This window comes from Rhinichthys klamathensis, unplaced genomic scaffold (assembly GCF_029890125.1).
Source record: "Rhinichthys klamathensis goyatoka isolate OS25496 unplaced genomic scaffold, OSU_Roscu_1.1 h1tg000011l_1, whole genome shotgun sequence".
In the NCBI taxonomy this organism is placed as follows: domain Eukaryota; kingdom Metazoa; phylum Chordata; class Actinopteri; order Cypriniformes; family Leuciscidae; genus Rhinichthys; species Rhinichthys klamathensis.
The window spans coordinates 5509567-5523272 of NW_026606564.1; the positions used below are offsets into that span (position 1 = coordinate 5509567).

General features: G+C 40.1%; 1 protein-coding gene across 13 annotated transcripts in view; it reads right to left on the reverse strand.

Moving 5' to 3' along the window:
- Nucleotides 1-924: 924 nt before the first annotated feature.
- Nucleotides 925-13706, reverse strand: part of tnk2b (tyrosine kinase, non-receptor, 2b) — a 101867-nt gene continuing 89085 nt past the window's right edge. For 10 of the 13 annotated variants that reach the window (XM_056264714.1, XM_056264719.1, XM_056264713.1 and 7 more), the window contains 7 exons: nucleotides 11710-11904; nucleotides 9048-9139; nucleotides 7626-7670; nucleotides 5056-6452; nucleotides 4058-4153; nucleotides 2769-2896; nucleotides 925-1871 (listed from right to left, as the gene is read on the reverse strand). In XM_056264714.1, the coding sequence (XP_056120689.1) occupies nucleotides 1865-1871; nucleotides 2769-2896; nucleotides 4058-4153; nucleotides 5056-6452; nucleotides 7626-7670; nucleotides 9048-9139; nucleotides 11710-11904 (1960 nt within the window). In that variant the 3' untranslated portion in view covers nucleotides 925-1864. The remainder of the gene's footprint in view (nucleotides 1872-2768; nucleotides 2897-4057; nucleotides 4154-5055; nucleotides 6453-7625; nucleotides 7671-9047; nucleotides 9140-11709; nucleotides 11905-13706) is intronic. The other 3 variants (XM_056264716.1, XM_056264715.1, XM_056264721.1) reach the window with 2 other exon arrangements.

A 13706-nucleotide genomic window follows, 5' to 3' on the forward strand; every position in this document is an offset into this window, starting at 1 on the left:
CCACATAGGCATTAGAAAGTCAGTTTGAGTACGCATCCATGGTGCAGGACAGATTGATATACATTCTAGTGCAGGATGTTTCAAAATAGAATTTAAAACCCCCGGGTGGTCCAAGAAAAATGTGAGTAAAAAAATCCACAATAAGGCTGTCAAGGTATAATTATTGTTGTCCTTTCACAGTATAAATGGGTCTGCATTAATACAATTTATAGCTGCCTTAATATTTTGGTATTCTTTTGTACTACAATCTTTAAAATGTGTTGAAGAGGAAGAAAGAAAATATGAAGACACTTCCATAGAAAAAGATAAAAAATTATCATTTTAATAAAAAATACATTTATATATTTATATTATATACTATAAATTTTGCATCATTATGCTTTTTACAAAATAAGGATACCAAGGTTCTAATTTTTAAAGCTATTTGGAAAATGGAACTAATGAGTATGTGAATGGGAACACAGGGTTATCGGACAACTCACTTTAGTCTATCTAAAATTACAACAGCATAAATGTAAGACTAGGACTAGCTTCCATTCTTGACTGAATCTTCAGATGATCAGCAGCAGGGTGAAGAATGGTGTTGCACAACACAGAATTTGTCAGGGTAACAAATACTACAAGTCCTGTTCTCAAATTGCCAGGACAAAGGAGAGGACGGCGGACAGCGTACCATGATGAACACAAAAGCAGCATCTATGCGATACCCACACATATGATACTGAGCATTCATAAAGTAAGGGTGCTACAGTCAAAACACAACACAGTTAGACTGCCATTCAGTTGTACAGGCTGTCTTATACTTTTAACATTTCTGTGGACTCTTTTACTGTTTTTTTTTTGTTATCTGTTGGTCACTGTTCAAGCAGATCTATTCATGTAGACAAGCAGTTTGAAACACCTTACTGCCGATCTTTAAGATCTTTTGCATGTGTTGTTGCAACAAAACGTTATGATGCCAAAAATGCCACAACATCACTGTGCAACTTTATAGGAGAAACTAATCGAGTCTAGTGCTGTGCCAACCACATTGAAACAAACACATTAACAGTTGTGATTTGTAAAAAATGAAAAGGTTCAGTCACTTTAATTGTGCTTTGGAGGTCTCCTGATGCATTTTCAAGCGTTTTGTCTTTTAACTTTCAGATTGGAAGCATTGTGCAAATAATAATAAAAATAATAAAACTGTTTTGTGACTTCACTGCCACGCCAGCAAAATCAATTGGTTTAAAATGATTCATGAGCAAAGTACAAAAATAATAATACTAAAGGCAGAGAGAGGGTCTTAAGTCTCTCAGCATGGGGGACAGAGGATGATAGTTTAACATGAAGGGCTTTAACATATAATACATCAATTTAACATACTGTACATACATTTGAAATAGGTCAGGTTTCAATAACTCTTATTCTGTTACAAGTGACCCACACAAAACAAATTAAATTAAAAAAGCAAATGTAAAAGGAACTATTCGAATCAGATGCACATATATAACCAAAACATCTGACAATATATACATACGTACGGCTTTCATAAGTCTGTCTATTCACCTCTCGTATAAAATTATGAAAAATGACAAGCAGCACCTTGTTTTCCATCTGTTGCAATCCACTGGAAAATAAAAAGCGGGTTCTTTAAAATTTGACCTGTGTGAACCTGTATTGCACCCTAGAGAGAGATTTGTGGAGGAACAGTCACTGTCTTATGCTTGTATAACACACACACGCACACATGCACACACGCACACACACACACACGCCAGATCTGGAGGTAAAATGTGCTTGTTAGGATAGATTCCTGGTTGGCCCTTAGTGTCCCCTCTGTGCTCTCAACAGTCTTTTAGAGCATGAGGATTTTTCCAATCCATCATCGTCTGCAAGAAAGAAAATAAATAAAGAATTGATGCATAGAAATTTTGACAAAAACTTAAACTAATGCACAGGCAAGATAACAATACAGGACAATATGATATAATCAAAAATGGGAGCGATAAAAAATAGGAAAAAGGAAAATTAAAAAATAAACATTATAATTAAAAGCTACACAAAAAATGCCAGGAAAGCAACTTGTAATGCAGTACTGCACAACTAAGTAGTGAAGGTGTAAAAACTTTTTTTTCTTTTTACAGGCAGCAATAAATCAAAATGTGCTGACTTTGGAATAACACACACACACAACACTACGATTTTTTTGTAGACTGAGCCCCCTCTCGGGATGTTTTCTACAACAGATGGAAATTGATGATAGGTACTGAAAGTGGCATGAGTATTCCCTGGGGCATAATTGTTACATTTAAGGTTATTGACGGAAATTAATTTAGAGTTAATGCAACATCTCTGTACAGGTATCAAGAAACAGGCTCAGCAAACAAATTCGTCTCTTCTCTTGGTTCGAGGGGTTATTTTCACTGTAGTCTGAGTACAACACATTCAAATGTTGTAACTAATGGCACATTAATTCCATGAAAGTTTTTAAGCAGGATGTGACATGATGTTGGAAAGCATCACAAACTGTTTGATGAAACAGAATGAGCATTTGTGAGGTGATTTAAATAGAATAGGCCTTGCCCAGCTGGAAATTATAATCAGTGTATGGCAAAAAGAATTTTGGTCATCTGCTCAATGGAAACAGAATAGTTTGGAATTGGGTGCTATGAACATAAGCTTTCTGGAAAAGGACAGACTCATGCTGCAGATGAGGAGTTTATAAGGAGAGGTTAAACTATGAGCAGGGGGCAGCACAGAACAACAAAAAAGAAAGAGTGTCCTACCTTAGCTTGACCGAGCCATAGGAGTCCAACAGTTGTGTACTGGCTAACTCCAGATTCCAGTCATACATCTCTAGAATCTTATGACACTCCACCCTCGTCTTCAGCCCCAGACAGAAGAGCTGCTCCACCTGGGAACCAAAGAAGGGAAACATGAAAAAGAGTCATTTAAGGCATTAGGTTCTAAATGAACATCATGGATATACTTCCAAACTGATTACTTACAGATTAAATTACAAATATAGCTGCAAGCAGCAATTAAGGGGCCAATCACAAAGAAGGCACAGTAAGTCATGCAAGCATGGTTGGGCATCATGGGAAATCCATAATGTTTTGACGGCATGGTCTGAAGATGATGCGATTCGATTTTGGTGAAAATTGGACCAACGGTCTAAGAAGAGTTTGAAAAAGTAGGGTTTTAAACAAAATCAAAATGGCATATAAGAAGTTCAGCCGACTATGGCAAAATCGGTATTTATGTTCTCGGCATGACCCAAGGAATCTATTAAGACTTACAATAGGCTAATTTAATCAAAAGTTATTAGCATTTTTGGAAATGTCATTATAACTTTTGAGCACAAGGTGATGCTGCCCTGAAACGTTTTGAGTACCTTCAGGGCATGGTGCCAAAGACACATACGGAGTTTCGTAACGACGATACGCCAATGTGTTCGTAAAATATAGCATTTTATGACAAAATGCAAAATGGCCGATATGGAAAAATTGGATATCGTTCTACTCAGCATGTTGCACCATATCTAAAGAGACCAGTTTTTTTAGGCAAACCGTCCTGAAGTTATAAGCAAAAATTTAAATATTTCATATCTCCTGGCCACTAGGTGGCAATGCGCCGAAACAGTGCAGGTACCCTCAGGTCATGATTGTCATAACACAAACCAAGTTTGGTCAGAATATATTATATATGCAGAGAATATATAGCCTTACGTTCATTTTGGCAAGCTCTTCTTTGCATCTTATTCGAGAACGGTTTGACGAATCAACTTGAATTCCATACCTTTTTGTCAGCCTGATCTAAAGATGATCTGATTAAATTTTCGTGAAAATCGGCCAAGGAGGAGTTTGGAAAATTCTAAATGGTGGAATCCAAATTTGCTATGGTGACTGTTCCGACTGTCCTCTATCTGTGTGCCAAATTTCATAACTTTCCCACATGCAGTTATATGGGCTGCCATAGACTCAAGAGAGAAGAAGAAGAAGACCTTTGGTGCTTGGCCCCTAATTAGATTACAATTAACCAGCCAGTGAATCAAGACAGCTGTGATGGCTGTTACCTTCAAGTAGTGTACAGCCTTTTGCACATTCCAGCTGTGATTCTGTAAAGCCACCTGACATTCTTCAATTGTTACTCCATGGACAGCCTCCTGCACCTAAACAGGGCAAATCCAATTTATGAACTTAAATCCATAGATGGCCAGTAAAGGAGTGCTTTGGATAATCAGAGAGAATAATGTGAGCCTAATTCATTACTTAATTATATAATCTAATTGTTTAACAGACAGCTCGGTTTCAAAAGCTATGAACTGCTTCTCTGTGCTACAGCCTACATGGGCAGTCACAAAGGCCATTTCACAAGTTCACACTTACATATAATCATATAAAGCAAAAAATATGCGTATTTGGTGTGCTGTCCGAGGAGAGGGCTGCAAGCTCAGAATTTCGCCTGAACCCAGAACAAATGTAATTTGCAAAACAACGCATAGCATAGCATAACAAAAACAATTTTAATTGAATTAAATAACAAAGAAACCAGTTTGACCACTAGTAGAGTGGTGTGGAGAGTAAAGACAGTGTATTTAGCTTTTAACACGATTTACGCATACAGCCTCTTCCTAAATATAATGACCATTTTCTTCTGCTGTCTTGGATACATTTTCTCAGGTAGCTCACTGCTAAACATTCTGGGATTGTCTTCACCCAAATTTTGCCCTAAACAACTAAATAAGCATAGTGTTTTTTTAAGGGGAGGGGGGGAGGGGGGGAGGGGGGGGTAGCTGTAATGAAGTTATCCATGGAAACTCACTAGGTTATGGAACAGAATTATGGGCTATCTGCATGCTGCACTATTATAAGATAATTACTCTGGCCAACAACAAGTTCCCTCAATTATGACCCCATACTGACAGCCCAAGTCACTCATAAATCACTATTCTGACATTCAAAAAGGACATGACTGCTTATGTTGGAAGCACACAACTTTTTCTAAAAGTTCTGAAAGAGAACCACCAGTAATAAAAAGGATCTGTTTAATATAAACCTCAAAATCTCTCACCAGTCTGACTCTGTCGTGGTTGCTGGTGCTGTCAGCCCTGTTAAATGAGCCATCAGAGCTTACTCGGCACAGGCTGTGAGAGTTCTTTAGCCCACCTCTAAATCCAGAGCCTGTCAAACTACTGTTGTTATTGGAGGAGAAATTGGACTTGAGTTCCCCTTGTTGATGGACCATGGGCTTAACAGTGGCTGTGTTTATCTGCTTCTTCTCCTCACCGCTCTCTGCCTCTTTGAAGAACTTATCGTAGCGGTCCAGATACGGAGGCCTCTCAGGCAGGAGGTAGTAATGCGTGTTGCTGACCTTCTTGCCATCACGTACAATAGGCAGAATGCAGGGCCCTTTGGCTTGCTCCTTATCTTTGCCCTGTGCCTGGATGACCTTGGGAGCAGCATATTTGGGATCAGAGGCAAAGCTCTGAGTGGTTGGCATGAGTTTAGCAGGTGAGGTGGAGAGGTAGGATGGGCCGCAGATGGAGGCGGCTGAGCAGAGGCTGCTGCGAGTCTGAGGGGAGCCCACATGTGGACTTGGTGTGCGTGAGCCAGACTGAGAGAGGGGGTCTCGTGGGGGAATCTGGGGTGGACGCTCCATATCCTCAATTCCTGAGACTGGGGAAAGCTCACCAGACCAGCGGGCATAATCGCCACCAGCACGTCTGACTGGACGGGGTGGTATGGGGATGCGTGGGGGTATCTGGGGTTTGTCTTCAGAAAACGTTAGGACAATCTGGCGGTGTGTCTCCAGACAAGGGCTGGTAGAGCTCACAGGTACATTGAGGTGCCTCATACACTCCTGCTGCAACTCTTCGAAGATCTCAGCAGACTGCGAGAAGGTGCAGGCATTACTCTGCCTGCAGGGCAAAAACAAATTGTCTTCTACATGAGGTTTGCACTCACTGGTAGGAGTGCAGGGCGTACGTGGAGAGCATGGTTCATCAGCTCCGCGTTCCGCACTGTTGATAGAACTCACTTCAAAGTCATCTTCATCTTGTGCTACATCGTCATAGGCTGGGGGTGGAGGAAGGGGCCGGGCGTCCCAGTCCACCACTGGGGTAGGGTGAAGGGGGCGGGGTAGAGAGCGTGAGGGGCTCTGAGGAGGAGTTCTGTCCAAAATGTTCTCTGCTTCAAGTGCCAGTTTAGCAAGGGTTGGGATCTGGATTTCCATCACAGGAGAGGGTGAAGGTGTGATCGATGGAAACTCCTCTCCAAAGTCTATGAGAGAGACTTCTGTGGGAGTGCTGCCCCCTGGAGTCCGCACACCGTATGTCGAACGATCACCTAATTTGGTAGCAGAGACCCAGGCGGCTGGTTTGAGCTTAAGGCCCTTCTTCTTCAAAGAGAGTCGCCGAAGACCTGATGAAGATTGGTCCTCATCCTCAGCAACAACATCATAGCAAGGTTCTGGTCACATGACATAAACACAGGCAAACAAATATGAACTGTTGAGCATGAAATGTAATGTAATGACAGAGGAACTGTTATAGAGAGATAAATATTGAGCATACACGATGAAGAGTCATGAAGGTATAGTATATCTCAGATTCCTTAAGAGAAACTAATGAACACCAACATGTCTCATAACCTTTTTTCACCAGCATTTGGGTGGGAGCCAGCACCAAGCGATTCAACAAAGGGTCTAGGTTTGGCAAGTCTTGTTGAATGGGAAAGCTAATGCACAGACCTCTTTGGTGTCTACATAAAAAAAATGGCTGTGCTGGAAATATCAGTTCCAAAACGAGTCCAAATGTGCTATTAAATCAGTAACTAGTAACAAAAAATAAATTGTAAATAATTTAAAAAAATTATTTACACCCACTATAATCAAGAAAATGTTCTATATTTTAGGGACCAAATGTAATACACATTCAGTCTTCATTCATTCCACAAGCTTTTTACCGCAGCTACTCCAGACACTTTACTTTCCATGTTCAATTGTCAAATTATTCTGTTTACTAATATTATATATGAATTAAGGGCTATGATTTTTTTTATTCTATATTTAATGACAGCTGACTGATGCACCAAAGCTTGTGATGGCATTACAGACTCAACAGGGGAAACAGGGGCAGGGCTCAACGCTAAATATTTTTTCTACTGGCACGGTCAGGCCAGTGGTTAATTTTTACTTGCCCTGTCAAAAATTTAACTGAAAATTTCAAACATTTCTTAATGTAGCCTAATTAATATTACAGCTTAACTGATCAAAATATTCATAAATCAATCATAACAAGTTATGTTTAATAATTCATATTTCCTCTTTGTGCTAATTTGCTACACTAGTGTAATTTCACAATTTTTGATTCAGATTTTGAGCATTTCGATTTGATTTGCAGATCCCAGTTGAGCACCAGCTCCGCAACCAGCATTATTTTGGTGAAAAATAGGTATTACGTTTACCAAAAGTCATATCAGCACATGGGCATATACACAACAAACAGATAAGAACTAAAAAGCAGGACCAATTGGGATAGAAGCAGAGGGAGAAAGAGAGCAAAAAAAAGGCATACAATACAGATGTGCAGTAACTTTGAGGAGGGGTGCTAGGAGTAAACTGAACTGAGGGTCCACACTTACTCTTAACCAGCAAAGATGGCTGAGGGGGCCGAGGGGGAGGCTCCTCTGTAGAGCAAGCAAGCAAGTGAAAGATAGAAAGCATATGCAAAGAAATTTTGCAGGTAGAAAAAAGAAAAAGAACAAAACAGAACAGAAGTGAGAGTGCCCAAAGCATGATGACCTGAAGCAGTTAACTGAAAAAAGCAAACATATATTTGTTTGGGAATTGAGTTATTTTAGAGTCAATATTTTTAAAGTAGGGTTTTGGATTACAAGGATTCCACACTTTTTAACCAACACATTTCTTTCTATCCATTAATGATTACTGGATAAGAATTATTTTTTATTTTTTATTTTTTTATTAAAATTAGAGTCAAACTAATACATCAATAAATTATTCAGAGCATTTTCAGATCTGTTTACATTCTGGAGTTTAGCTCAGCAACATTAACAAATTTAATGATGGATGGACAACAGCTCAGCTGGCTGATTGCTTTCAGTTTATCACTATTATTTCTATTTATCAGTTTAAGCGCTAATCAGGGCTGATCCTGGAAAAACAATTTTGCACCTGTTTTACAGTAGATTCATTTAAAGGCATTTATTTTAATTATGACGTAGAGTGATGTGCTGACCCACAGATTTTGTAGGTAATAGAGCTATCGGTCATTCTTTCTGGCTTGGACTGCTTTCTCAACCAGAGCAAACCATTCGAGAGTTCGCTCAAAATTGAGGTGGTCCATTTAGTGCGGATAGGAGGACAATTGCCATGTTCATATATGCCAACACAAACTTGAAGAACACAGACAACGTCCACACACCACCAGTCAAATTCTCTATACAAACCAATGCTCTGATCTGTGAACCAGATTGTTGAAGAGACCACATTCAAAATAACAATTCCTCACAAATTGAACATTACTGTGGCTAACAAAGTAGTTTTACTTTGAACACTATCTAGCCAAAGATTTGTTTGTGTGCAGAGCATAATAAAAATAATAAAAAACACACACATTCAAAAGTTTTTTTTGTTTTAAAGAAGTCTTATATACTCACCTAAAGCTGCAATTTTTTGATAAAAAAATACAGTAAAACAGTAATATTATTAAATATTACAATTAATATATTCATATTTAAAATAACAGTTTCCCATTTCAATATACTTTAAAATGTAATTTATTCTTTTGATGGCAAAGCTGAATTTCCAGCCGCCATTATTCCAGTCTTCAGTGTCACATTATCAGTGTTGTGTAGCTTAAAATGTTGTGGGAAACAACACTTTTTGTTTCTTTTTTTGTACAGGACTCTGACGAATAGAAAGTACAATAGGCCTGGAATCAATTTTAAAATGTTTTGACATTTCCATGTTTTGACATGTTCCATGAGTGTGGGAACCCTGTTTATAAATATTTAAACTTTTCTAAATGAAAGTCATTCGCTTACTCCTAGCACGTCCAGGGAGTTGAGTTGGTCTGGCAGAGTTCAAATCCAGCCCTAGCACATCTGGAGGATCCATGGGATTCCCGAGATAAAGACTGCAAAAGCAACAGAATGGCAGAAGCATTTAGCAGCCCATCAGTGTCTATACAAAACCATTTCTTAAATCTAAGTTCACCAGAAAAACAGGCTTTAGAACCCTGCCAAAAGAAGATTTAATGACACTGTATTACCAAAGTTGTAAAAAGACTTTAACAGCCACCCTTATATTTTACAGGATGTTTTACAGCAGTATTTACAGCTGTGGTATCAGTTTATACAGCCAACTGTATGGTAGAGACAGTGTACTGTGTTCTACTGCCACCTTGTGCTGATGAAGCAAAGTGTTTATTTGCTGTCATTATGTGCAAAGACTTGGGCCGTGGCTCCATCTAAGTGAATGTGGCACTTTACTTATTGGCCATGACAGAAGCATTTGTTATCCAGCGTGTGACCAGAAAGGTTTCATCTTTACAACTTGCGAGTTTACACTCGCGCCCACTAAAAACTACTAAGTATTATTTCCTCATTCATCTTAAGGAGCCTACTGATCTATATTAATGTAGCATTTATTAAAATGTGATGTGGTTGTGTGAACAGCTACAGTAATTAAAAGAGAAGCATGATTCTAGGGGAGGTTAGCAGAACATAAACATGTTTTGTGAGAACACTGGTTACACAAATTAACGCTATCACTGTGATACAGACCAACATTTACACTAGAGATAGACCAATACATTGGTCAGGACAATTAATCAACTGATGTTAAGCCGATAACCATATCTATGTGGGCAATTAATACATGAGCTCTTAAAAATTTACATACATCCTTGGATAAGAATAGCTTATCATAAACTCTTTAAACATTGAGATTGAAAAAATGCTTTTTTTTTTAAGCCATTAAGAAAAGAAAAAAAAAAGAAAAAAAAAAAATCACTGAAATAAAAATAACACTCTTTAATTGGGTCAACTAGACTGTCCCCTGCGAAGGCCTCCTCGGCCTCCCCTTTCCCTCTGTACATATAAAAACTAGGGATGCACGATATAGGATTTTGGCCGATATTCGATATGCCGATATTTTCAAACTAATTTTGCCCGATGCCGATACCGATACCGATATATTTGTATTTTTTTTAAGTGCAAAAAAAGCTTATTAAAGCTTCTATTAATGTTCTCAGTCAAGAGCAGTGAGTGATTTCCTCTGTTTTGTTGTTTTATTAACATTAACGGGATAGTTCTCCCAAAAATTTAAATTGTCATCATTCTTTCTTCTGTTGAAATTATAAAAGTTATTTGGAAGAATGTGGCTAACCAAACAGTTGCTGTACTCCAGTGACTTCGTTGTGCTTCGTATATTTAAGCACAAGAAAGAAATGAATCCAGGTTTGAAACAACATTAGATAGACAGAATTTTTATTTCTGGGTGCAGTATCTCTTTAAAGACAAGCGGCAGAATATTATGATTGTCTCTTTAAGAACTGCACACGAGTAACGCGACGCGTCTAATATACACGCATTTGACAAGCAGATTTTCTCTGTTTGCTTTCACTTTAGACATAACCAACTTTGTTTATGTAAACCTTGTGTGTATTTGACAGTATCAGCACAATAAGAATCGAAAGATTAGTCCAGTGTGCAGGCGCTGTGACAGGCTTTTAGTTCCTGTGAGCGTCGGGTGTAACGCGCTCAGAAAAGCGGATGTTAGAACAGCGCATCAGCACGTGAATGACATGTTTACCTAGCAAGACTTTGACGCACATGCAAACAATGAACTTTTGTGAATTGCGGTTTCCCGTGAGTGTAACTCTACCTCTGCGTGATGTGAATGTACGTCGCGTTGTACAGTATGTTGAGATGAAGGCGCCAGAATTGAACTGATAGAATGCACGATCAGAAACCGTGAGACGCACACCCCTAGTTGGAAGTTTAAGTTGCTGGCGCTCATGCTTCGTTCACGGTCGTCACGTGCGCATAGGAAACACGCCACCCTATCGGCAAGACTCATCGGCAGAAATATTCATATCGGCCGATGCCGATGATGGTCATTTTAAGCTTTTATCGGCCGATACCGATGTTGTCCTGATATCATCGTGCATCCCTAATAAAAACGTTATCAAAATGATTCCCGTTCACATGGATCCGTGGAAACTTGTAATTTGGCGATGTCACTTTGTAAAGAAAGACTACGTGTCCACGCACATATGGATATAAATGCACATACCTATAGACTAAACGCGTAATACGCATGAGCATGCCGTCACCGTTTTCACAGATTCACGTTTTTGAAGTTTACACGGAAATGATAACGGTATCAGGCCATCAAACACCGTTGTCGTGTAAATAAATGGCCAGAACGGTGTCGTTTAAGCGTCCTTAATAACTAATAATTTTTACAACGGAATTGAATCACTTAAACTGGACAATGATTTTCTTCTAGAGCTGCTGTACAGCCAAAACAATCTTTGTTCCATTAATTTCCTATTATCACTGTAAAGCTGCTTTGAAACAATCTGTATTGTAAAAGGCGCTATATAAATGAAGGTGACGACCAATTAAAACTCCTATTTCAAAGAACACCACATTGTGAAAATAAAGAGCACACGTGTGAGATTACATTTGAGGGACTCACTCATCGATTCTGTCAGGAAAGCCCCAGCAGCGGTGAGGATTAGAGTCTCCATGGCCTGTGTGAATGAAGCTGTTCTTCAGTGGACGGCTTATGTCATGGGCAGAGAGACCTGCAACTGACGTGACCGTGTTCCTGGGAAATTGACCAACCTTCAGGGTACGCTTGTTCTGACCTCTCCACCAGTAGTTCTCTGCCCTGCGGGGCACACAGAGACCATTTTTAAGACAAGTACTGGAAGCCGACTGGTGCCGATAGGGTTGGGAACTGAGAACCAGTATTTCAAATGTATTTTTAAATACTAGAACCAACTGTTGATGCAACCAGTACAGTTTGTTTCGTGAAAGAGTAAATCATATGAGCAGATTCTTGTTAGCAAATCAAACACTTATGAATCAGTCTGAGTTATTTAACCAGAACCTTTAAATGTATTACAATTCCCCTCCTTTAGTGTCAACCAGTGGTTCTCAGCGAATTTCCAATAGGGAATCTTATTTTTAAAATTACTTAAAATAAGACATATCAAGCATTAAAATAAGCTAAAATAATGTCTCAGGTTACGCATGTAACCACGGTTCCCTGAGAATAGGGAACGAGACACTGCATCCCCTAGGAGTTGCTATGGGGAATGCCTCTGGCATGACCGGGTTCTGAAGCATGAGTCTAAACACAACAATGAAGTTGACATTGGCAGGCGGCAGCCTATGACGTCACCACTGGTGCGACCGAGAGTATAAAAGGGCACCTGTGCTAAAACGTCATCCGCTTCTTGTCTGAAAGGAGACGTCTGCAGGAATACCGAAAGCATGGCAAAGGGATGCATTGTCTTGTTCCCTATTCTCAGGGAACCATGGTTACATGCGTAACCTGAGTCATTCCCTTTCGAAAGGAAACTTGTGCTGCGTCCCCTAGGGGTTGCAATAGGGAATGGAATACCTACACTGCCATGCTGAAGGGATGAATGCCCTATTTACTAAGCTAAGTCAAAGGACTCAAAGGAGTTCTCATCCCTACAGTGCACACAAGCAACGCGATCATAGACCGGAGCTTCTCAAGAACGGAGGCCTCCAAAGAGAGCCTTACACTCAGAACTTCTGTTCAGGCAGCCCTGAAGAGTTGAGGCATCAAACAAGAGGACAAGAGCAACACTCAAAGAGCTATAAACTCAGTCTGACCAACAAAGCTCTGCAGAGTGGAGGCCTCAATACAAAGACTCTCATAATGAGAGGAGGCCTAGCACACTCCACATTGACGTCAGTAGCCAAAAGGCTCCCATAGAGGCTAACGAGAGGCTAGCTCAAAAGATAGCTCTCTAGGAGAGGAGGCCTAACAACGCTCACAGGAGCCAAGGAGGCTCACAGAGAGCCTAAGGACTTAGCAAAAAAAAGCTGGCCGAGCTCTAGGAGCGGAGGTCTCAGCATAATGACTCTAAATCGAGAGGAGACCTATCAACGCCCCACGCTCAGGATGTCTTGTAAGGAGGCTAACAGAGAACCTACAACTCACAAATTGTTATTCTAGCGGAGTCCTCAATAAGATAACTCTAGCAAGAGGAGGCCTAACAATGCTCCATAATACAGGCAGTAACCAAGGAAACTAAGAGGGAGCCTAACGACTCAGCGTTGATGCCTGGTCGAGCTCTGAGGACGGAGCTCCCAGCATAATAACTCTCCGAAGTGAGAGGAGGCCTAACTATGTCCGACACCCAGGACAGCAACCAAGAAGGCTCACAGAGAGCCTAAGGACTTAGCAAAAAAGCTGGCCGAGCTCTAGGAGCGGAGGTCTCAGCATGATGACTCTAAATCGAGAGGAGACCTATCAACGCCCCACGCTCAGGATGTCTTGTAAGGAGGCTAACAGAGAACCTACAACTCACAAATTGTTATTCTAGCGGAGTCCTCAATAAGATAACTCTAGCGAGAGGAGGCCTAACAATGCTCCATAATACAGGCAGTAACCAAGGAAACTAAGAGGGAGCCTAACGACTCAGCGTTGATGCC